Below are 24,339 nucleotides of genomic sequence, written 5' to 3' on the forward strand. Positions count from 1 at the left end.
AGAAAAACACTGAGACTGCCTGAGAGGCCAAGTCACCTCAGGGGAGTTTTTAGGTTCCCAGTTCCAGCCAATCAAGGCCAGCGTCGTCTGATGCCTGGGGAGGATGGAAGAGGAGGATGCCATCTTTGGTCTCTGGGTCCAGGTATGAAGGTCATTTGGCACTGCTGCTCCTGCCTACCAGATTGCTCATAGGGCCTGGCTTCCTCTTCCTCTTTTCTCTCAAGGTTGCCCTACACCTATGTGGCAGGCTTGCGGAGCCATTTTGCACTGCGGTGCCTGATTGGTGATGGAAACACGGATCCAGGACCTCTCAGGGAATCACGAAGGAGCAGGACCTCAAGGGGTGCTTCTCAGATCTGCAGGCCAGAGGTCACCTGGGAGCAAAGCCACTTATTTTTTATTTTAGCTCAAAGGGTGAAGGGCTTTGTCTTCTACAGAAACACGAGGAAAACTCTTTTTTTTACAGTTCCTTCTGAACACGTCCAGCTTTTTAAAGTTAAGGCCCCAAGTTTCCAACACCTCGTGGAGTGCCGCAGAACTCGAGCGCAGGTGGGAACTTGTGCTGAGGAAGCGAGACGCAGAGTAGATTGGTTTCAGGCCCGCTCACCTCCGGGCCCCCGGGGCCGCCGACACAGTCCCAGAAAGTGATCCCGCCGGATTTGGGAGTCCAACGCACCTGGTGTGAGCTCCGTGTCCACGCCCAGAGGGCGCTGCAGACTGGCGCCCACCCTAGACCAACTACTGCCCCCCCCCCCCCCAGGACAGCGCCTCAATGCTCTGTGCCTGGGCGGAAGGGGTAGCACCCCGGCCCCGGCCCCCAGGGAGCAGCTGAGCTGAAACGCTGGGAGCCACGACCAGCCCGGACCGCAGCTCGTGAGCAAAGCGAGACTGCCCCGCGGTGCAGGAGGGGGCGGGGACAGGGGCGGGGCGTTCCGAGAGGCCCTGTTGGGCGGCCCAGGGGGCGGAGCTCCAGGGGGTGGGAACTGGGGCTGGACCCGAGACCTGGCGAGCTGGGTGTGGGGGGCTAGTTTTTGCAACGGCAAAAGGCTTGTGGGTTTATGATAAGGCGGAGCTCCACCGGAGAGGAGCGGGCAGGAGCTGAGCTGAGCGGAAAGGAGCCCAGCGGTGGAGAGCGGACTGCAGCCGGCAGAGCCCGCAGTCCTCGCCGAAGACAGGCGCGCGGTGGACATTGCCCGAGGGAGCCGCGCGGGGCGAACCGGCAGAGCCGGCCCGGAGCCCCGCACAGCCCAGACCCGCGCAGCCCCGGCCCACGCTCTCGTCGCCGGTCCGGGCAGCATGAGGCGCGCGGCGCTCTGGCTCTGGCTCTGCGCGCTGGCGCTGCGCCTGCAGCCGGCCCTCCCGGTGAGTGCGGCCCGGGGCGCGGCGGGGAGCCGGGGCTGGCCGACCCGTGGTGCCGGCGGCGACACGTGGAGGGGGAGGGGAACGGGGTCTTCCCTTCTTCCCGCGCTAGCCCAGCGGGCCTGGGAACTCCAAACCCCGAAACCAGGGCTCCCGCCCCCATTGCCTCCGCCGTCGGTTGGCGCAGCGTAGTTTCTGCTGCTCCGGGAGGAGGGCTCGTGCGCCCAGCGGAGTGAAGCCTGCACCGGGGCCCCGTGTTCAATTATGTAAAACTGCTCCACTTCTGTCGGAGCCCTCCAGCCTGCGGCAGCGCCCGGGGTGGCCGGCTCCCACCCGGTCACCCGGGGCATCCCTGTGGCTAGGCTTCCCGTCGGGGAACCGAGAGGATGCAGTGACCGCGGCCACAACTCCCGCCCGCAGACCCAAATTTAAACCAGCCCGGCGAGCCCCGGCGTCCGGCCCCTTCGGCGGAGCCAAGTCTGGGCGCAGCGGCGTCGGCGCGGGAGCCGGAGGGCGCGTTTGCCTGGGAGCTGGGGCCAGGACTGCGCCGGGGTCGCGGGCGGGCGGAGGTGAGGCCCGCCGGCTGTCCGTTGGCTGCCCGAGGTGACCCGGGCCAAGCTGGCAGCGAGAGGTTCCGGGAAGTTGGTCCCAGGACGCCGGAGACCAGCAGGAACCCAACTTCTGGGCTGCTGAAGTTGTGCTGCCCGCGGAGAGGCGCGTGCCCGTGCTGGGCACGGCCAGGGCGGGCGGCTTCAACGCCGGTGCACCCCGGAATGGCTCTTCCCCTCCCCCGGCCTGGCTTTGTGCTGGAGCCGCGCGAAGGGAAGGCGGGTCCCTTGGCCCGCGCAGTGGAGCCGGGGGGAAAGAGGGACAGATGTGGAGCCCGGTCCTGGGGGGAGGTCTTTGGGTAGGACTCCAGCATCCGCCTTTGGCGAGGAGTGGGTCCCCTCGAAACAGGAATCTGGCCGACAAAGACCTTCCCGAGGGTCTCCAGAAAGTGATCTCCCGCCCCAGCCGCCGTCCGCTAGCCCGCCTTCCCCAACGGGGGCGCTTTGTTCTCGGCCCCTGTAACCCTTCCCCGGGAACCGCCCCGCAGCGCCGGCTCTGCTGTGGCTGGGATCGCGGCCGCCGCCAGGTGTCAGCGCTGGCCGCCGGGTGCCCACGAACACCCCCAGCCTGCACACCGGTGCTGGAATCCTCCCCGCGGGCTGGGTGGGCCTTCCCCCGGGATGGGGAGGGGAGGTGCGGAGCGACGGGCTCTCCCCCTTCCGGAAGTGGCGGAGTGTCGCCACCACATCTGGCCGGCCCCACTTCCCCAGCCCTGGCAAAGGGAGGCACGTGGGCAGGGAAAGAGGCTGGTTGAAGTAGCCCGGTCCTCCAGTTGTAACGTGGCTTCTGGACATTTCTCTCAGCAACGCGACTGCTCTGTAAAGCGGGTCCTTCTATAATAATAGTACCTACCAGGCATTGAGACCTTTGGGGTATTTAAAAGAGTCTAGCTCAGATGAGGGGGTTTCCAGGCTGATCTGTGAAGTGCCCCCTCCAGCTGACTGTTGGGTTTGGAAGCCTTTTGAAGCCCAGGAGCGTGTCCCTGATGCCTCTTAAATTGCTGATGAGTTGGGGTGCCATATCTGGAGAGCCATGGGGTCAGATAGGTTTTCTGAGCTGGGTCTCTAGTGCAGTCCTGGCTTTTGGGTCCAAGAAGTTGGGGTCTGGCTTCTCTCTTATTCTTCAGGGTTGTGGCTTCTTTGGGACTCAGATTGCAACTTGAATCGCAGTTAATACTCTGGAGAAGAGAGTGGTGGGGTGTGGCTTGCTTCCCTGGCCCACTTGGTGTCACCTGGCTGTTCCACTCCCTCCAGGCCCAAGGTGGGACCTGCCCACGTGGGGCTGTCCACCTGCTTCTGGCTAGGAGCGGGAGGAGTGGTGGGGGTTCCTTTGCCACCTTCGGGGAGGCTGGCATTCCTGTGAGAAGGGTCCCAAGAGCACTCGTTAACACCAAGAGGCAGATGGGATTTCAGATTCTCTGGGTACCATGTTTCCCCGATTTTGTGCTGGGTAGGGGCAGATGCTGCAGGATGAGGTACTATTTCTCACCCTGAAACTTTGATACAATGTGGATGCACGGGGCCCTGGGGGCAGCTGAGTCTCGGGAGGAAAGGGAGGGAGGCTCATTAGAGCTGTGGTGGTGGTAGGGCTCCTGGAGGAAGTGGTTGAGTTGAGCCTGAAAACACTAAACTTTCTCAACCCTGTCCTCTCCCTCTTACAGTGGGTGTCCATATTTGATTAAAAGTGGGGGCATAAAGTGCCTTCTCAGAGCCTTCCTCTGACCACTTCCTAAAAGAAATAAGGCAGAGAGGCATGGCCTAAAATGCAAGGAGGTGTCCACAGGTGGCTGAGCTCCAGCACTCTCCCAGGGTTCCCTGTGGCCCTATTGGGAAGCAGGTCAGAACCCCCCTGGGGACCAGTGAGGTAGCTCCTGGGTGCCAGAATTTGAATGAGCACCGGAAGCAGGAGGTTGCTCAAAACCTCTCCCAAGAGATGAGAACAGGTTTGTCTAAAAGGTTGCTGTGCTGTGCTGTGTTTGTGTGTGTTGTGGTCTTTTGTTTCTCTCTGGAATAGTTCTTCACAGTTTTCCTCTCTTTCTCTTTTCTGAAAGGCATAAAATCCCCTTTTGCCTTAATTATGGGGGCTAGTAGAGACATTTCCCCAGGGTCTGGCGGAGTGGGTGGGGGTGGGGGAGGCAGTAACTGCCTGGCCTGGGCCCAGAGCCTTCTGGGGTGATGTCACTTCTGGCTTCAGCTCCACAAGGGAGGGTGGAGTAAGCCTCTACCTGTGGCTCACGGTGGGTTCCAGTTAAACCTCATTAACCCAGATTGGTGGGGAGAGTGATAAGAAGAAAGGGCCTGGAAGGAGTTAGTGAAAATCTTGAATTCTGCAGTGTTTTATAGCGGAGTCTTTTCTGTTGCAGAATTTTGGATTCTGAAATCCCTTGGGAGAGAGGTATTGTTGATATCCAGGTTTTTTTCAGTCACCTGAGAATCCCTATTACCTTCAAAAGGGCAGGCTCTCTGCAATATTTACTTCCCTTTTTCTGTTAACAAAAGAATACTAAGCATGATTTAATGTCTGAATGCCAGCGTTCTTACTGTTGTCAGCATATCAGGTTATGGCATTTGTCTTCTGGGCTTATTGAGCTTGGGAGAGCACTTTGCCCTGTGCCTGGTGGCCTGAGGTTGGCACAATTTGAATTCTGGTTTGCCCTTTTTCCTCTTGCATCCCTGTCTGATAGCGGCCAAAAGGGACATTTGTGTGCCGAAGCGTAACAGGCAGCTTTTGATTCAGTTCTCATTTGCACTCTTCTCCAGCAGAACTAAGTAGCAAATCAGCTTTGTTAGAATTATTTCCAAGACAATAGTGTTCAGCTCTGAGTAAGGGTCTCTCCTGAATAATGTTCATCATCTGTGACACATGGATTTTGTGCTTTTCAGGACCCAGCCAGGGCCCTGCAATATCCCCAATAGTACCTAGAATAACAAAGAGGCTGTCAAAGGAGGTGCTCATGGGCTCGCTCAGTGAACAGATGTGAATGACCTTCTGGGGGGATCACCTGATGACCCCATCTTCTGAGTTCCCCACCTGGCTTGAGTTGTAAGTGACTTGGCAGTCACAGGTAGCTTGGACCTGGCAAGGCTAACTTGCTATATAGATCCTGATTGGTGGGGGCCCTTGTCCTTAGCTGGAGTCCTTTGTCCACCTCCTTGCCATGTTCTGTGTGGACTGTAGTGCACCCCTACTGTTTGGCAGGCCAGAAACAGTTGTGGATTAAGTAGAGCACCAGACCAAGTTTCAGCTCTGCCACTGCTGTACCACAAAATCTCAGGTGAGTCACTCCGCTTCCAAGTCTTGGTGTCCGTGCAGAGCGGACAGCGTACCTGTTCTCCCTGTTCTTGTTTTGTCATTTGGGTGTTCACTTCATAAGCAATGCATGAAAGTGTTTGGTAATGAAAGTGCCAGAGGAAAGTTAGCTGTCGATATGACTAGAGTTACCTGTAATTGTGTGCCTCCTATTGGTGACCAGTGCTTTTCCCACATTCGGATTTTATCTTTAGCCCAAGCCTTTATGACCTATGTCATTGCCCCCTTTTCGTTGATGAGGCCTGTGGAGGTGAGCCCCACCGAAGGGGCTGACATGAAAGGAGGATTTGTATGTATGTGTGTGCCTATGGGTATGGCATGAATAAAGTAATGGGCTGTCGGCCCCCAGTGTGTGAGGCTGGCTGAAACCTGCAAGGCCCTGTGGGTATTTGCTGTTTCATCCTGGAGAACCATGAGTGTGTGTGGTTTGGATGGAGGGGGACCTTGGGCTGGACTGGGCTGAGCTGAGCTGGCCTGAACAGGGCCTTTAGGCGAAATCTGAGCATAGACAACATCCTGGCCTTGGGTTGGGTTCACCAATGGCCACTTATGGACAGGCCAGAGTTCCTCCCAGGAAGCCTATGCCAGGAAACAGCGGGATCTATGAGGGCAGGGTGGGGACTGGTGTCCATTCAAGGACCATGTGTCGTTGGCTTGGTGCAAAATGGCCTGACGGGGGCAACTCTCCATGTTTGTAGGTGCCCTTGTGCTTGGCCCCAGGGCAGGCCAACCTGCACTGGCTTTTATCTTAGGTACTGGGGCAACATTCGCAGAATTAGTAGATCCTTTTATAAGCCTAGAAGGTGGGCACCATGACACCAGTGGTGTGACCAGAACCCAGGATTCCTGGTTCCTGTGTTGGGCACTTCCTGGCCCCCTCCCATGCCAGTTCCTGTAGCCACATGAGGAATTGCTCACTAAATGATTTCTGGTTCTGGAATCCCAGTAGTTTTGCAGAACAAACTATTTTCTTATTTCCTTCTTTTCAACGACCAATTTTTGAGTCTTGGGTTGAGAGCTCCCTTTGAGAACCTGCCTGAGTGTGTCTAGAGAGAAGCAATGGGATTAACAGAGTCTGTGGAAAGAGGGCTTTTGGCACCGGCATCTTGTACCCTGGAGTGGATTTAGCACAGCGTCATTTCCCTCTCAGCTGTTCCAGGAGAGGTTGGGCTTTCGAGGGGAGTGTGCATTCTGGAACCTCCCTCTGAGCGGGCCATGAGTGCCCGAGGGATGGCATGCACGTGTATATCCCTCGCCGCAGGGAGGCATGTTTGGGGCACAGGCTGTGAGGTGAGTCCACAGAGGCAAGACCCTCTGCTCAGGGTCACTTCAGCAACTATGTGCAACTTCCAACTCATGGGACACAGGCAGCTCCTTCCCACAGCCTCCCAGAAGAGCAGCTGTGTCTGTGTGATCTTACTGCTTCTGCCTGTCCTCAGGAAGCTTATGTGGGGCATCTGCACTGGAAGGTCCCCTGCACCTAATCAGCTCCCCTGGGCTTAGTGCTGGGAGACCCAGAGGACAGGCAGGTGTGGGGCAGGCTTCCTGCTGCCTGTCAGGCCATGCAGGGTTGGGGAGTCAAGGGGTCTGATGGGGCTGAAGTGTGTGTGCAGACAGTCTTACAGGGGTGGGGGTGCAGTGGGCAGAATTGGGGCTTGGCTCATCTGGTCAAGAGAGGGGAAGGCTGAGGGCTGGACCTGCTCCTGCACTCAGCTGGCTGCGCAGTGGTTCTTCCCGTTGACTCGACTGGAGAGCTTGGTGGGGGGTCCTCTCTCGCCTCGGGTTCTCTGAGGGTCTCTCCTCTGGCGGTAATGGCTCTGTGAGCAGCCTGATTATATGGGGACGCTGTTCCTCCTCTGACCCTCAGCCCTGGTAAAACCTCCTCAGTGACTCGCCTGAGGGTTGCAGCAACAAGAGAGGCAGCATGCATGCACGTGTGCCTGTGTGCACCTTGGGTGTCCAGGCACCTCTGCCTAGGTGTCTTGACTTGATATCCCCCCTGGGCTTTTCTCCTGGTCAGGCTGCAGTCTGAGTTTTTGGGAACTTCCTCCTCAGAAACCAGGAAGCTATCTTCCTCCCTCCCAGTCCAGCTGACTTTTCCCTTTTTAACTACAGCTCTGGCACACCTCCGTCCCTGAGTTCAGAAATCCTAGAGCAGGGCAGCAGAGCACCTGTCCTTTCTAGTTCCAGTTTAGCTTCCAACTGCGTGCTTTGGGCAGGTCACTGCCCCCCGTGTCTCAGTCCCCCATCCCATCAAGAGTTTGTCCTTTCCCTTCAGCTCTGACAGCCACGGAGCTGCAGAGGGACCTGGTCCTGGGAAGGGTGAAGGTGGCACTGGGGGACTTGCTGGGGCTCAGGGTCCTCCACTGTTATTCTTCTGGGGACTCGACGGAGCACTAGCTGCCTGAGGGGTTATCAAGAGGGAAGGCAGGGCAGGCTGCTTGGAGGAGGTGGATTTAGAGCTCAGTCTGGCCACCAGAGGTGGATAGTGGACCCTGGGCAAGGTCAAGCTGGGGCTGGAGGCCAGGTGATATTCTCTGCACACACCCCGGCATCCTGGCCACCTGCCCCGGGTCTGCTCATCAGCAGGAGCAGAAGCCACGTTGGGCAGGTCCGGGCAGTGGGGAAGGCGGACGTGTTTATCTCTCCCCTCATCAGCTGAGTCATGCTGCCAGGCCCACGGGTCCTCCCCTGAGACTCACCCAACCAGCCCTGACCGTGCACCCACTATGTGTTGAGCAGGGGGAGTGTACAGTGAAATGGAGGAGGGCTCGGGAGCCTGCCTTCCAGCTCTGACTCTCCTCTTCATTACTCAGCGACTTTGTTCATGGGCCTCGCTTGGCCTCAGTGAGCCCATCTGTGAAATGGGACGAGGGCCTGAGCGGCCATGGCTAGGTCATGCATCTGATGTGTCACAGGACTGGTGGGTGGCTGGGCAGGGCCTGCCTCTCCTGCTGCCCAGCAGAGTTCTGTCTCAGGCTCTGGGAGTTGGAGAGTATCCATGAGCCCTCCCTGGCTTGACCATATCTAAAGCCCAGAGCCTGAGCAGGTGAGGGGGTCCACAGCTGGTCCCGGGACACGTGTAAGAGAGGGTGGCCATTACTGGGACCAGATAGGAGGGTTGGTCTGTGCAGACAGACCAGAGGGGCAGTGACAACTGGAGGTCACTCAGCCTGAAAAGGGGTTTATCCCAGCAGTTCTGCGTCAGTACAGCAGTTTTATGTCAGGAGCTGAAGCTGTCATTTTTCTGGCCATGGAAAGTCAGGGTAGGGGCTTCCCCTCATGGGGCAGTGGGAGAAGTAGAGGCTGCCAGTCCTGCCCTGGGACTGCTCTTGGATGCCCTTGATCTACAAAGGCAGTTAAGAGCGCTGTCTTGCCAGAATGGTGATGAATTCAGTCTTTCCCACCTGTGGTGGCTACCTGGCATTTCCTGTGGCCACACCAGCCTTTGTCGGGTCCTTCTGCCCCCTCAGCAGGCCAGGGATTCTGGGGCTGGCCCAGGGTGGATGAGATGAGGGGAGGTGGGAGGGAACCTCTGAAGCGGAGGTGCGCTTGTCCACCTGCCACATGCTGGGCTCTGGGAGGCCTCAGAACTGCCATTGCGGTCCCACGGCACCAGGGCCACAGTGGCGGCTGATGTCCGGGGTCTGGCCTGACCTGCTTGGGCCTTGTCTGTGTCAGTCCCATGGTAGTGACACAGAGACAGCACTGGCTTTGCTCTCTGGTAGCTTCTCAGCATCCCTGTTGCCCAGGAGGCTAGGGGGCCTTGGAGTCCCATCTGGGGCGCGTCCCAGACAGACATGCGATCAGGTTTGGGCTCGCAGGGCCCCAGGCTGCAGGGTGTTTCAGAGCCTCTGAGACTGTTGCAGAGGCTGCCGTCACCCCAGCCTCTCCCAGAGAGACCTGCTGGGGTGTGGTGCTGCTGTGCCCGGTGACCACATCTCCTCCAGGATGGGGCGTGGGGAGGGTCTGGGCAGCACGACCTCCAGGCAGCCCAGACCCTGCTGAGCTGTAGGCCAGGCTAGGACAATGGGGGCCCACTTGGGCTGAGTGAGCTCCTCAGCCTCTGCCCCTTCCCCTCCCCACCCCCCAGGCACTTTGGGGGCTCAGGGGCCTTGGGGTTGAACAGAGGTGCAGGTTCCCCTGGGGCAGGCTTGCTTGCTTGTTGTAAAGTCTAGGAAGGCTCAAGCCCAGACGCTGGCCCCGAGGTCTCTGTAGTGTGTCGGGAGCAGTGGCTGAGGCATCCTGGGCTCTGGGAATTGTGTGAAGAGTAGACAGCCCCTGCCTTCTCCCCTGCACGCTCCCTGTGGAACAGGACCATTCTTCTAGAAACCCGTCTAGGGGCTGAGCATCTGATGGGTGCCCCTTGTCCTAGTGTAACTAACGGCAGCAACCTAGGCCTCAGTGTGCATGCCTGCCTACCTTTGGGGTAGGTTCTGGGGCCCAGTCCGGGCTCCCGAAGCCTTGGGGCTGGGCAGGTGAGGTGGGATCCAGAACCCGCCGGCTGGTCTGCCCTGGTTAGTCCCACCTGGGGCTGGAGCAGAAAGAGGTGTGTGGGGGCTGGGACATGGAGTCTGGCTGACCCACATCGTTACAGGGCTTGATCCCTTTCTCCTGGTGTAATCTTGGGCCTGCTTTTCACCTGCCTCTGAGCCTCAGTTTCCTAATCTGTAAATTGGCATTTTCTTGTCCTGCCTCAGAGGGCTTTGGAAAGATGCAGTGAAATAACGTAGGGAAGACAACCCTTCCTTGCTTGGGCTCAGGAGCAAGTCTGGAGGAGCTTCGGGGCTGCCTCTACTTAGGAAGTCCCCTGAGGAGAACCCCCAGTGCCTGTAGCTGGAATAAAGAGGACAGCCTGACCCAGCCTGGGCAGGCAGCCACTCCGTGCAGATAGCCGGCTGGTTTTACCCCCGCGTGCTGATGTAACGGGGTCTGCACACATGGCTTTTGCCCCTTCTCAGAAATGTGAGCCTTGGCTGGCAGGCCAGGCTTTGCTTGCCTCTGCCTGAGCTTCTGCCAGGGACTGGCTCCTGACTCGAGGTGGAACTGGGCTGCCAGGTGGGAGGAGGCCTGGTGAACCCAGACACCGGGGCACCTGTGTGAGGGGCTAAGCCGCCAGGGCCTGTGCCCAGAACTTCAGACTGAGGGTTGCCCCAGGGAGGCACCCCTCCCCCCCTACCCTGTGGTCCCCCTCCCTGTGCACCCCCCCACCCCCATGCAGCCTCCAGTGGGAAGGGCAGTTCTTTTCTTCCTGAGGGTAAGAGTCCCATGATTGTCACTGTGGGTTGGGGGGTCCACAGCATGCCTTCTCTGGAGCAGGACTGCCTGGCCTCAAGCCCTTCCTCTGGCACTTCATCAGCTTTGTCCCCTGGATGAAAGACTAAGTCCCCTTTGCCTCAGTTTCCTCATCTGTAAGATGGGGTGGCACTAGAGCCTAAGGTTGTTGTGAAGATTAAATTAATTCCAGTAAAGTGCTCAGATCAATACCTGGCACATAGCACTCAATAAATATTAGCTGCCATTACTGTCTTTTCCCAAGGCATTATTCAGGTATTTCTATTTTTCAAGTAACCCCCAGCCTAGACACATTAGGTCCTTCCACCCCATTACTGTCCCTGAACCCTGGGCAAGGCGGTACAGCCACCTCCCCTTTCTGGGTGACTGGGCTTCTACACCTGGGACTACATCTATATCCCCCCTCCCTTCAGCCAAAGTGGCCCTACTGTGTTCAGATGCTGCAAAGGCCTGGGAGCTCAGCACTGAATGTTTGAGGCTGTGTGAACCCTGCAGACATCAAGAGGGAGGAGGGCAGGCTGATGGGAAAGCAGCCCAGGCTGGTTTGCTTCTCTTTGGGCCAGGATCTCACCAGTAGTCTGGGAGCAAGCCCAGCCTGTGCAGACCTGGCCTTCCCAGAAAGTTCTGCCTACCTCCATTCAGGCCAGAAAGTCCCAGCTCCACGCTGCCGTGGTCCCCACGGGACCCTGTCAAGGGCTCTCTGCCTTCCTGTGTCTCTGGCCTTTCAGCAGCCTCAGTGCCGACTCGGTCTGAATTATATTTATCCCGGGGGCGGGTTCCCAGGCTGGTCCGTTATTCTTCTGTACGTGGGAGGAGAGGCCATGTATATCTGGCTCAAAGTGGAAGCAAAGGGAATTTAATTAGTCTTTCTTCTTGGTATGGGGTTGGTTGGCGACCGCATTCTGACACTTTTTTTTTTTTTGCGCTTGGCATCTTCTGGCCTCCCTTTCACTCTCCTTTCCCGTCTTCCCTAGCTCCTACCTGCCCCCAGGGCCCCAGTTCCGGAATTAGACCCTTTCCCATATACAGCTGATTGACACTTCAGTGCGAGTGACACCCTTAGCCTTCTCAGAGACACTCCGTTTTAAAGGGGGTACTCTGCAGCTCTAGGAACCCCATAGGTGAGGTGCGGGTGATAAAGTGCTCCCCTGGACGCGCAGCTGGAGCCCTGACTGGGGTGCACGTTTCTGCCTCTGTGAAACCTGAGGACACTTTCTGCAGCCAGAGCAGGGGGAGGATGTCTCTAGAAGCCCCTCGTGGGGGCTGGTTGGGCGACCCTGCCCCGAGCTTCTGGCCTTGGGAACGCCTCCTTAGGGCAGCCCAGGCTGGGGAGGCTCAAGGCTCTGGAAGCCTTGGCTGGGGACATCGCCAGCATCCTGCCAGGCCGTAACCCGCCTTGGGAAGCTGAGAGCAGTGACACCAAGCCAGTGTGATCGAGTCGCCCCCCCAGCCCCCATCTTCCATTGTGGGTCCTCCCCTTGCTGAATGCCGTGTCTGCGGCCCACCACCCCTCATAGGGGCAGCCTGCTGTGGCTGCTGCACCTGGCTGCCCCTTGAGGCGCATACCCTTGGAACTAGGAACCCCCTGTTACACCACCTGAGGCAGGGCTCCTCCAAGGTCACCCTGTAAATTGGGAACAGCCCACGCTATGACCTGGGCTGGGCTAGTCACTTCCGCAGCCGCCCCTTGTCGGGCTCCCAGGGCAGCACCAGGCACGGTGGCTGGCTTGGCTGAGCCACGCAGCCCTGCTCAGCTCCTGAGTGGAATCCTGCCCTGCCTCGCCTGGGTCCTGGCAGGTGGGGAAAAGCAGAGGAACTGGTCTTCCAGCTCTGCAGCCCCCACACCCAGCCCTCAGCTGGGCCTGTTCTGAGACGAGTCCCGGCACGCGGGCTGGGAGGCGGACGCCAGCTCTGCAAAGGGATGGATATGGGGGTGCTGGTGGCAGCTCTGACCTGGCTTGGGAATCAGGGCTGGCACTGGCTGCCAGGATCCCCTCAACACAGCCCTGCCCACTCGGGATTCTCCAGGGAGGCTGCATGGAGCAGAGGAAAGGGCTCTGCAACCTTGACCTCCAGTTTCCCATCTGTAAAGCCCCGGCATTCAGTGCCATGGGAAATGCTATGGCAAAGAGGTCTGTACAGCCAAGTGCGGATGCCATCCTGCACTCCAGCCCTACCCTGGAATCCTGAGTGATGAGGTCTGTCTCCGAGTGGCAGGGTGGGGACAACTGAGGTGGGTTGGTGTGCGTGTGGCAGGAGGTTGGGGGGAGGGCTGCATGCCCAGGAGGCCCCCTGAGAGCTGCACCGCCCAGCGGCCCAGGAGAAGCGCTGTTGGGGTTGGCGTGGGTGCTCCAGGGGGAGGCAGAAGAAGCCCCCTCTTTGCGTGTCTGCACATTCCCTGGCCCTTCCGGCCCCGGGCCAAGCCCATCACCCTTTCTGCAGGTTTCGGCTTGATTTGGTTCTCTGTGGAGAGACACTGAGCTGATAAATCACCATGCCTGTCAGGCCGGAAATGCTGATGCTGCCCTCAGGCCCTGGTGGCGCCCCTTCCTCCTGGGAGTGTCTTGGATTGGGGGGGTACCTCAGGGTCTCGAGGCAGAACCCAGAAGGTCTGTCCTCAGTGGCCTAAGCATGCTCTCCCGGCAGCTCCCAAGTTAGGAAAGAAACCCTCAGAGAGACAGAGTGGTTTCTCTGCCTCCAGTGTGATATCCTGGGGCAGGAGGGAGCCCGGTGTCTTCCTGGACCGGGGGCTGTGGTCCTGCTCCTCCCCCCTGCCCGGCATGGCTGTCTGGGGCTAACTTGTCACCCTCAATCCACTCTGGCCTCACTGATAAGGAATTGTGGCCATGGCTCCCAGGTGCCAGCCCAGCCTACCAGAGCCCTAAGGGAGTTTAGCATTCTTCACCTAAGCCCCTTCTGTTAACCAGGTGGGAAGCAGGCCCAGAGAGAGGCAGAGAGCTGTCCAGGTCACCCAACAAGGGTGTAGTAGAGCTGGACCTCACCCTGGGGTGGCCACCCTGGTCAGGACTCCTCTGGCTGACGGCCCCTGGCTTTGTCCTTTCCCCGAGATCCTTGATCCCAAGTGCTTTAGGTTTAATCTCCCTGGCCCCTCAGGCCTGCGAGGCCATGTGAGCCAGGACTAACCGAGGGGGTGCAAATGATCCCCCAGACAAGGGAAAGTGTTGCAGGGCAATAGGGCTTTTGGTGGGCCGCAGGAGTGGGGCTGGTTGTTCTGCAACATTGTCTTTCTCTGCCGCCCTCCGGGCAGGTAGGTTCCCCTGAAAGGCAGCACGGAAGCCCTGTAGCCCCTGTTTCCCTCCCTGGGCCCTTGGCCTCACAGGCAGGATGCCCCCCACTCCCTGCCCCAAGAGGAGAGCCATTCTCTCCCACTTGCTCCTGCTGGCTTCAGCCAGGCAGGGGGTACAGAGGCTCAGCCCAGCTTTTCAGGATAGAAGAGTCTTGCTCTTCTTTGCTAGGACTTGAGGGGTGCTGCCTCTGAAAGTTCTGGGGTCCCCCAGCTCCATGGTGAGGGCTCTCCTGCAGACTGGGCAGGCACTGTGGTGGGTGTACTGTCTGCCAAGAGTGGACACATCAGAAGTGCACAGAGAATGTTCAGACCCTTCTTGGATCACTGGACCCCTTGGGCTTGTTTATGGGGGCTCTGTTGCTATTTGGTGCCTCTTCTTTGGACACTGGACCCATGTGGGGTTCTTGCCTCCCCCAGTTGCCAGCCCCCAGGCCTGTCCGGATGAGGCCTTTTCCTGTCCAGACAATTGTTCTCTGCAATCTGCCGAGCTGGGAGCTTGTTCAACATCAGAATCTGGGCCTCTGCCCCAAACCCACTGAATCAGCCTCGGGGTTGGAGCCCAGTACACTGAATCTCTAACAGTCTCCTGGTGATTCTCAGGGACCCCCGAGAAGAAAGGCCCTGGCAGGACGCAGGCGATGGTTTGGATGTTACCTTTGGCCAGTTCGGCATCTTGATGCACAGGTGGTGGGTAAAGGCCGGGAGTCTATAGCCTGGAGACCTCAGCCCTCGGGACTTCTGGGGGTGGGGGAACTGGCCCAGTTCCCATAGATCCATAGATCTGATCAAGAAACCAAGAGGGTAAAAATTTCTTTAAAAAATGCCTGTGAATCTCTTCTAAGCCCCTTGAGGATGCCTGCTCTCTAGTGGGCTCTCGATGGTGGGGTGACTGGTATTTATCCTGTAGGTGTGACTATGGGGGCCGCCTGCTTTTTGACCCACAGCTTGGGCTCCTGGACCAAGTTGGGGGCCCTTTCCATCATCAGCACCACCTCTGGCTGTGCGGGAACGGCTGTGACCCAGCCCTGGCAAGAGGCAGCTCTTTACCCTCGGCTTCCCCCGTGACTGCGAGGGCTTTCGGGTTGAGGGACCCGAAGCTTCCAGCACAGCAGCCAGGGCTTTTGTCCCACAGCGGGACAGTCATGACCAACAGATACCTACACCTCTCTTTTCCACTGCATGCTGCAGAGGCTGCCGCACCACCGAGGCCCCCAGCACTGCTGAAAGGGGGTGAGCATGGTCTTACCCTCTCGGGGGTCAGTCTGGGAGCTTCAGGGCAACCAGAACATTTCTCACTCTCTTCTCCCCAAAGCCCCAGATGATGGTCCTCTGAGTTCTGAAGTTGAGGACCCTGTTTAATGTCAGTCTGTGACCACCACACGGCACTGTCCTTTTAGCCTGTGTTGGTTTGAAAGCAACATGATCCTGTGAACTTGGCGATGCTTTTTGCAGGATTTGTGTTTTGTCCAGCAGCAGGTGACGTGTGTTAGTGGTTCAGGGCATGGTTTGGAAACTACAGGTCTTTGGATCTGGTGGCTATGGTTAATGGGGAGGCAGAGGTTGGGGGAGTGGGCAGATGGGCAACTTCTCTGGTCAGCCTGGAGTTAGAAGCCCCCGGGTCCACCATCCTCTCTTGAACCTCTCTGAGATGCCCACTTGGTATCCTGACCTTGACCCTGCCAAGGAAATTTCCTGTCCAGGGTGTCTTGGGGGGATGCTGCACCACAGACCCAGGCCCTCTGACCTACCAGGGCAAGAGGTCCACTCCGATGGAGGTTGCTGTGGAGGGTGGCCTGTTTGTGGCCAGTGCGGGTAAGAGCTGGTAGGACTTCTTGAGTCCAGAAGCTGTGGCCAAGAGAGCAGGGTGGCTGAGATGGAGATGAGCTGATAGTTCCTCTCCTGTTCCCTGTCCCCAGGCCACATCTGCCCCGCTCCCTACTGGAGCCAAGCCTGGCCTCTCAGGCCAGTAGGCTTCTAAGGGTCTGTGCTATGCATGGGGAAGGAGCAAATTGGCTGTTGCTTTGAGCACACTGAATGTGTGAGTTTAGACCACAAGGGTGTGGATTTGTTGTATGAAGAGCTGAGTTTCCCTGGGACTTGCAGAGGTTAGAGGGCCCCATTACAGGTACCTGCTGGCTTGCCTTGGAGGCAGCCAGCCACAGGCTCTTAGCACAGCAGGCCTGCTGTATGAAACTGGGAGTTTCACCCGTAACTCCAGAGTCAGCTGGCACCTGGTGATCCCAGCTCTGCAGTTTCTGCAAGTTTCCACCCCAGGGAGCTGAGGCTATCACAGAAGGTTCCAGCTGGAGGGCATTTAGGAGGTCACCACAGCCCATCCCCTCCTGGAGATTGGCTCTGAGAGGGGAAAGTGGCCCTGAGGCCTGGGAGCTGGTTTCCGTGGAGAAAACGTTTGCTTAAGAACTTGTTGTATAAACAAGATCGCAGAGGGATAAGCCAGGCAGAGTTGCGGGAACAAATTGTTTTTAGGGAGTAGGCAGATTTCAAGTCTTACCTAGTCAGGAGGGAGGCCCGTTCCTGGGAAACTGCTCACCTGTTGGGGCCTCTCTGGTTAGGCGAGAGAGGCTGACCGCACTGGTATTCGCCTCCAAGACTGCCAGATCCCCAGTCTGTCGAGTTCTCTGTAGGCCTCAGTTTCCTCATCTGTGAAATAGGACCTGGGCCCTGTGGCCCTGGCTTCTGGTAGCATGGACCTTCATTACGGTGCAGCTGAGGCTGGTCTGGCCAGATCCCGGCCCCCTGTTCCATGTCCACCAAGCTTTCTCTCCAAGGGAGGGGAGTTGGTGCATTGGGAAAGGTGCCTGGCTCCAGGGCCTCCTTGGAGAATGTGAGGGCGGGCAGAGGTGATGGGTGACTCCGTGAGTGGGGGTGGGGGTCCTCGAAGGCTTGCCCCCCACAAGCTGCCCTGTTGGGAGCAGTCTCCCATGGCCTGGTCGGGGGGTACCCACTCTGTGCCTGCCTGATGGGCAGTGCTCTTTGTTACTGAAGGGGGCAGGCTCGGGGGAGGCGAGGGGCAGATTCGAAGCTCTGTGAAGCAGGACTGATACTTGTTTGAAGCACCATTTGGCAACAGTACAGACAGGATGTGGCAGGACTGTGGGTGGTGGGCAGGGACTATGACTGTTCGTCATAGATGGGCCACGACACCTCAGACAGGCCCTTCTGGGGCCAAAACCTTTCTCTTGTGGGTGGTGAGAGGTGCAGTTTGGGTTTTGTACTTTGAAAGGAAGCTCTGGTATTTCTAGCCTCCTAGTTTCTGCCTGTGTCTGAAGACATGGCCCCTGGGAGTGGAGCCTGGAGGTCCAGCTCTGCCCCAGGCAGCCTCAGGAGGCCAAAAGTCTTGTCTGTCTCTGCTCTGCTCTGCTCTGCTCGAGTGAAGGGCCTCAGCCCTGGCAAGGCCTCTTGGGCCGAGGCGGCCTGTTCTCTGGAGCCCAGCCTTGGGCAAGGCCTGCTCACTGACAGGTCTGCACACAGCTTCCAGTAAGCTGACTTCCTCCTGCCTCTCTGTTCTTGAAACCCACGTCTGCCCCCCACTCTTCCCAGACAGGCCCCCAAATCCTCTTCCCCATGCTGAGCAGCCTTCCCTGAGTTAGGACAGCTGCCGTGGTTGCTGGGGCGCTTCTGCATGTCAGACTCTCTTAGGTCCTTGATGTGCATAAACTCATTGATTTTTGCAACGATCCTGGAATGTAGATACTACTGTCCCTGTTTTACAGGTGGGGAGACTGAGGCCGTAAGGGGTTTAGTGATGTGCCCAGAACCACTCATCCAGTGAGTGGCAGAGGTTGGGGGTTTCCAAAGCCCACAGTGTCTGGACTGTGCTGTTCTGCTTCTTTCTCCTTTGTTCTGGCCTCTGACATTGAGGCCCCCTTGACATGGACTGTGTCCCAGGGTTGTTTGGGTCAGTCTCCTTGCTGAACAGGGCACACCTAACTGCCCTTCCTACCGCCTGGCTGCTGGGTCTGCCCTTCCCTACCTGCTGTCCTGGGGAGCTGGTGTTGGGTGCGGGTATGCCCCCCACTCCAGTTCTGCACAGGCCTGCTCAGCCGCGTGTGCTGTGGCCTTCCTCTTCTGGCCCACTCTCTGCTCCTGCCAGCGCGGCCTCGCCTCAGGAGCTGGGCATGTGTGTGCACTGTGGCACCTGTGGCCTCTTGGAGCTGGGCCAGGCAGGCAGTATTCCTGGGGTGCTCTTTGCACATAGGGCCCCCCCATTGCAGTCCAACAGCCCATTTGTAGGGCCTCCTTGATGCAGCCCCTTTTAGATCAGCGTCATCTGTCCTCAGCCTGATGGGTACCTGGCTGCCTTTCCCTGGGGGGCCTGGACCTAGTCCTTCCTGTGGGTGAGAAAACAGGCTGGGTGCCATCATAGCATGAGTGGATGTGTGGGCGACCAAAGGGCTGCCCAGAGCCCGGGGTCCTGGAGCCATGTACGAGTGCTTCTTTCCTATGCGGTGTGTGTGGGGCTGGGGGCAGCTTACTCACCTGTCCAGGATTGGGACCCTGGAGTAGTAGGTCCCCTGCCAAGCCTCCACTCATACCCTTTCCTGATCCTTTTCCAGCAAATTGTGGCCACAAATGTGCCCCCCGAAGATCAGGATGGCTCTGGGGATGACTCTGACAATTTCTCTGGCTCTGGCGCAGGTGAGCTGGCATGAGGGCCCCGCCCCAAGGCAGGTGGTCAGGCAGCCCCTGACTGGGCCCAGAGGGCAACACTAGGGAAGAAAATGGGGTGTGCCCCACCAGGAGGGGATGTTGTGGGTTCCAGGAGGCCCTGCGGGCTGCCTGCTGCAAGCCCATGCTCTCCTCTTTAACTCAGTGGACAACCTTTAGGAAGTCTGTTTGACTTCTCCAAGTCTTAAATTCCTCATCCGTAAAATGGAAATGATATCTTGACTTGATAAGGTAGTTGGGAGCTATGAGGCAGTGCAGAGCCTGCTGGGGTGCAGATCTTCAGTGAATGTTCCCTTATCTCTCCTATTTCCCCTTTTCCTGGGGGAGCGAGATCTTGAGCTGAAGGTGGTCAGGGAGGCCTCCCAGATGAGGCCCTCTGGACCCGGGCAGGGTGCCATCCGCAGGAGAAGTGGTCTAGGCAGGGGCCTGGGAGCTGGGGGTTAGGATACAGGGCCCTCTTCTTGGGAGCCTGGGCCTTGTGGGGGAGGGCAGGTGGACCAGGGAGGGGGCCAGAGAGGTACGTGTGCTGGGGATAAGCCAGTAAGGCCCCTGAGGAGCCCTGCGCACCCCCAGGAAGCAGGCTTCAGAGCCACAGGAAGAGGGCTGTCCCCAGGCACGTGCAACAGAAAAGGGCGGCTTTCCTGACTCATTTTCCAAAGTTGAGTGTAGCCTCAGCAAGTTCTACCCTGGGGGACACCGCTTCTCATGAAAGGAAGAGTCGGGCCCTCCTCACAGCCTGAGCTTCACCCCAACAAGCTCTCTTCTTGCCCTGCAGGTGCTCTGCCGGACCCCACCGTGTCACAGCAGACCCGCTCCACCGGGAGGGACATGGGGCTCCTGACAGCCCCGCCCATGGCCCCGGAGCCCACTGGCATGGACACCATTGCCCCCTCCGCCTCCATCCTGCCGGCTGGAGAGGGGCCCCAGGAGAGGGAGAGGGTGGTTCTGGCGGAGCTAGAGCCTGGCTTCACCACCCGGGAGAAGGGGATCACCCATCCACCCAGGGAGACCACACCGCAGCCCACCACCCACTGGGTGTCAACAGCGAGAGCCGCCACAGCCCAGGCACCTGCCACCTCCCATGCCCACAGGGACGTACAGCCTGACCACCATGAGACTTCAGCTCCCACAGGACCCGGCTTGCTCGACCCTCATCCTCCTGGCGTGGAGGATGGAGGTCCTTCGGCCACCGAGAGGGCTGCTGAGGATGGAGCCTCCACCCAGCTCCCTGAGGGCTCTGGGGAGCCGGTGAGTGCCCTCTGCCATCCTCTGCATTTCCTGGGATGTGGGGTGGGTGGGGCCCTCGTGCCTGGGAGAGCAGAGCTTCGGGGTGGGGGCCTGGCTCGGTCATCTGGCACCCCAACACCCTGTGTCCCGGGAGCACCCTGTGCTCCCCACTGGGAGGGTGGGTCCCCAGGCCCCACCTTCCTGCTGCCTTCAGGGCTGAGCCAGGGCAGGACAGACTGAATAGGGGGACTGAAGCGAGTTGTTCAAGATCATGGAGAAGAGGGCTTCCCAAACTTAAGCAAAGCAAGGCTCTTGTTCTGAGTGCAGAAGTTCTCCCAAGTCGTGTTTCTCTTATGAGGTTGTTGTACTTTACATTTTACACTCATTTTTCATGTAAAAATGTGTACTTTATATCACTTGGATGGTCTTTTTTCCACAGTCCAGCCAGGGTCCAGTGTGATGTGGCGAGAAGGGCCTAGCTGGGGTCCAGGAGGTCTGGGTTTGGGTGTATCTGAGCTGAGGGCAGCGGTGACGTTTGGGGGGGCAGGGCTTGAACTGCTTCTGGGCCTGAAATGGAACCAGCTGCTGCTGGCGGTGGCCCCTGCCAGCCTGACCCTGTCCCTGCCCTCCCGTAGGACTTTACTTTCGACCTGTCTGGAGAGAACACGGCCGGGACTGCTGTGGAGCCTGACCAGCGGAATCAGCCCCCAGCGGATCAGGGGGCCACAGGGGCCTCGCAGAGCCTCCTGGACAGGAAGGAGGTGCTGGGAGGTGAGTTCTCTCTCAGGTGGGTGGGCGGGGAGCTGTCTTTAGCCCTGGTGTGCAGCTGAGCGTAGCCAGGGCCGCCTGCGGGGCTGCCCGTGTGGGAGGGACCCCGGCTTGGCCCGAGGAGCCAGCAGGGCTGAGCCGGCTTCTGTCCGCCCGCCCAGGGGTCATCGCCGGAGGCCTCGTGGGGCTCATCTTTGCCGTGTGCCTGGTGGGTTTCATGCTGTACCGGATGAAGAAGAAGGATGAGGGCAGCTACTCCTTGGAGGAGCCGAAGCAAGCCAACGGCGGGGCCTACCAGAAGCCCAGCAAGCAGGAAGAGTTCTACGCCTGATGGGGACCGCTTCCCTGCCCCCCCTCGCAGGCCCCACCGCCTCGTCCATGAAGAACCGCAGGCCCTGCTACCACACCGCCGCCCGGCCCTGCTGGCCCGCTCCCTGCCCGCGGAGTCCCGGGGCACACTGGGGGTTCTCTGCTTCTCCAACCTCTGCCTGGAGACTTGGGTGCGGGGCGCTCTCGCGTATGACCTCTCCCCCAGCCAGCACCTGGCATCTCACCGTTCTGACTCCGTTTCCCCAGAGTGGAGCAGTGCCTTCTCAGCTCTGGAGAGAAAATAGACCCTGTTGGAGCCGGCTGGCCCACTGTGGCTGGAGGATGCTGGGGGCTGACACCCCCGTAGCACTTACTGGAAAGACGGACCGTCTTGGGGGCGTGCGCTGCCGAGTGGCGGGGAGAGGAGTCCAGGGCCCACTGAGTTCACTTTGTTTGGTGGGGAGGTCTGCTTTAGATATCGACTTGTTTTTGCACATGTTTCCTCTAGTTTCTTTGTTCATAGCCCAGTAGACTTTGTTACTTCTGAGGTAAGTTAAGTAAGTTGATTTGGTTATCCCCCATCTTCCCTAATCCACGGTGAGGAGATAGCATCAGCGCTAAAGAAGACTTTCTTTTTTTTTTTGAACTAGAAGAACCAAATCTGGAAGCTACCATATAGGCTGAGTTTGTGTGTTGTCTCTGAGTTTGTTGCTCACGCATGCAGCGGGGTCTGAAGTGTGTCTTGGGCGGCCCTGCCGGCGGGCTGGCCCATCCCAGCTGCCGTGGGCAGTCACCTCCTTCAAGCAGTCGTCCCTGTGTCTGTGGACTTGGGGCTGCTGCTGGGGCCTGTGTGAGAACTGAATCCTGACCCCTCAGCCTGGGGCGGAGGAGGACCGTGGGGTGGGGGGTGGCCGTGGGCCCAGAGGGTCTCCCACAGGCGCCATTTCTGGGGGGACACTTTCTCCTAGAAGGTGACGAGAGAGATGTGGGCACGCCTGGCACTGAGCTGCTCCACGAAGGACCAGGCTCACCTTTGCTTAGCTCCTGTGGCCCTGCCTTGGGCTGAAATCAGGAATGTTCCAAAGAGTGATAGTCTTTTGCTTTTGGCAAAACTCTACTTAATCCAATGGGTTTTTCCCTGTACAGTAGATTTTCCAAATGTAATAAACTTTAATATAAAGTAATCACGTGAGCGCTACCACTGTCACGTCTTCTCTCTGTGCCCATGGTGTGGATGTGAGCGGCCTTTCCTCTAAACACCAGCGGTACCAGGAAACTTGGCTAAAAGCTCTGTGCCTTTCTTTCCGGTGGGAGTGATTCTGGGGCCGGAGGCCCTCTGGCTTTTTTTGTTGTTGTTTTTGTCTTTGCTAGAAATCTCCTGGAGGGCGGTAGGTTCAGCCAAGGTTATGAGACCTGATGTAAATGTCTGTCGCCAAGCTCCAAGCGCCGGCTTCCTAAGTGGCTGAAGAAGCTGTGACCGCCCCCCGGCGCAGCCTGACCCCAGGCCGCCGGAGCCAAGGCCTGCCTCAGACGCCCGGGCTAGTCCTCTCACACCTTTGCCGGGACCACAGGCCCCCTAGCCCAGGGCTCCTGGGAACTCCTGTCCTTGCTTTAATTTGACAACCTTCCAGCTGCTGTGTTGGCACCCCCCACCCGAGGGGGGCTGTCTGTGATTCAGAGTGACGCACCGCCAGATGAAGGGAACCTGGGCCCTGTGTTCAGTACTGGACTTTCTGCCCAGAGTGTGTGACCGGATATGACTTCAGGGGTGGGCAAGGGGTCCGTGGCTGCTCATGTCTGCTGGCCTGTGGGGCGGTGCCGAGCCTGTGGCTGGGCCCATTCGTGTAACTAATAAATGGTACTTGTCATTTCGGGCCGTATTGATGCTTGTCCCTCCTTGGCCTGGCAGTGTCCTTCCTGTCACCTTGAAGGGGGGCTGGCTCTGGGCTGTGCTGTGGCTGTTCCTCTGCTGTAGGGCGGGGCTGTGTCCGCCCCTGCCCTCCTCCCCCAGCCCTCCGCCCAGCCTTCACCATCCGCCAGGGCTCTCTGCCTCCCTCCCTCCCTCCTGCCCAGCCACCCCCCTCTCCTAGATCATTCCCTTCTTCAAGGACATGAGAGCTCCCTCCCCACTCAACGTTTGCTAGCTATTCTGTTTGCTCATTGTCAAAAACCAACTAGCCAATGGTCTAAAAGAGTTGTCTGCTCATTGGGAAAAAATTGCAGGTAAAATTTAGGGGTCAAAAAGCTTAGTGTGAGGCAGGAGCCCCAGTGTTCTAGGGCCTCTCGCTGCCCGCCCCTTAGTCCTGTCCTGGCTGCTGACCCCCACCACATCATCAGCTGCCCCTCCATGGCAGGTGTCCCTGCCTGGGGCCCCAGGTGTGGGCCAGTCCCTGATGCCAGACCCCAGGGGTGTCCTGGGTGTGCAGAGGAGGAGGGCCATTCCTTGCCTGCCATGCACCCCCAGTGGGGCAGGGGCGGCAGGCTCCAGAGTGAATTCTACCCTGCGTGACACATTGTTCTCTAAGGGTTTGGGGCTGAGACAGGACCTCAGGTCATTCAGAAAAGACCGAAAATGCTGACTGCCTATTCCTGCCAGTCCCTGGGCTGGACAGTGAGGCACAGTTGAAGAAGGGGAAGCTTGGATAGTAATACTTTTCCCGAGCTTACTATGGGAGGGACACTGCTAGACATGACACCCAGATCATTTCCTCACTACCTATAACTCCTCAGCCAGCTATGGGATGCTATTAATTATCCCCACTTTGCAGCCAAAATCCATGGTATAAGGAGGAAGTATTTGCCCATGGTCTCACACCAGTGAACAGGGGAGCTGGGATTTCGACAGCCTGAGCCACAATGGGCCGTGCACACGCTGAAGGTGGTATTAAGACCGCAGGAGGGTGTCTCCTCACGTGGGACCAGCAAGGTCCCATGACCCCAGCCTCCTGGGCTACCAGCTCCTGTCATATTCAAATAGGCTGAACTGTGCCCTCGCCCCACTGCTCTGTCCACTCGCTCTGCTAATTATTCCTACTCTGTGCCTCTGCCCTGGGTCACCCCCCACACCTGGGCACTGCCAGGACAGGATGGTGTTATAAACTAGGCTTTGCTGAGTGTGTAAGACTAATTGTGAAGAAGCTATAATGTGAATGGGTTTAAACATCATCTTCAAATTTCTCAGGACCCCAACTTCAAGGAGTTTATGTCCATCCTTCCTCAGGCCTTGGCTTGCTGCCCTACTTCCCATGACCTTGACCCCTTCTCTCTTTTTCTGCTTCCCCAAGACCTCCCCCGCCCTGCCCCAAAGCCTGAGAACACAGCAGTATTTCATTCTCACCTTTAAAGCAGGCCCACAGTGTGGCCCCACTGTGTGTGTTTGTGGCTTTGTACATTGTATGGAAATGGTGGGACTCATTGAATTTCTGCTGAGTTCTTCCAAGTTATTTTCTGAACTAGTAAGTCATCTT

At 58.3% G+C, this 24,339-nt stretch overlaps 1 protein-coding gene across 1 annotated transcript; it reads left to right on the plus strand.

Annotated features, from left to right (window-relative positions):
- Nucleotides 1–1,018: 1,018 nt before the first annotated feature.
- SDC1 (syndecan 1) lies at nucleotides 1,019–22,746 on the plus strand. The gene is made up of 5 exons (XM_036881660.2): nucleotides 1,019–1,362; nucleotides 18,457–18,538; nucleotides 19,344–19,816; nucleotides 20,431–20,566; nucleotides 20,725–22,746. The coding sequence occupies exons 1-5, from the start codon at nucleotides 1,297–1,299 to the stop codon at nucleotides 20,892–20,894; spliced, it is 927 nt and encodes a 308-aa protein (XP_036737555.2). The 5' UTR covers nucleotides 1,019–1,296; the 3' UTR covers nucleotides 20,895–22,746.
- Nucleotides 22,747–24,339: the final 1,593 nt, after the last annotated feature.

The sequence above is a fragment of the Manis pentadactyla genome, chromosome 2 (genome assembly GCF_030020395.1).
Source record: "Manis pentadactyla isolate mManPen7 chromosome 2, mManPen7.hap1, whole genome shotgun sequence".
Lineage (NCBI taxonomy): Eukaryota > Metazoa > Chordata > Mammalia > Pholidota > Manidae > Manis > Manis pentadactyla.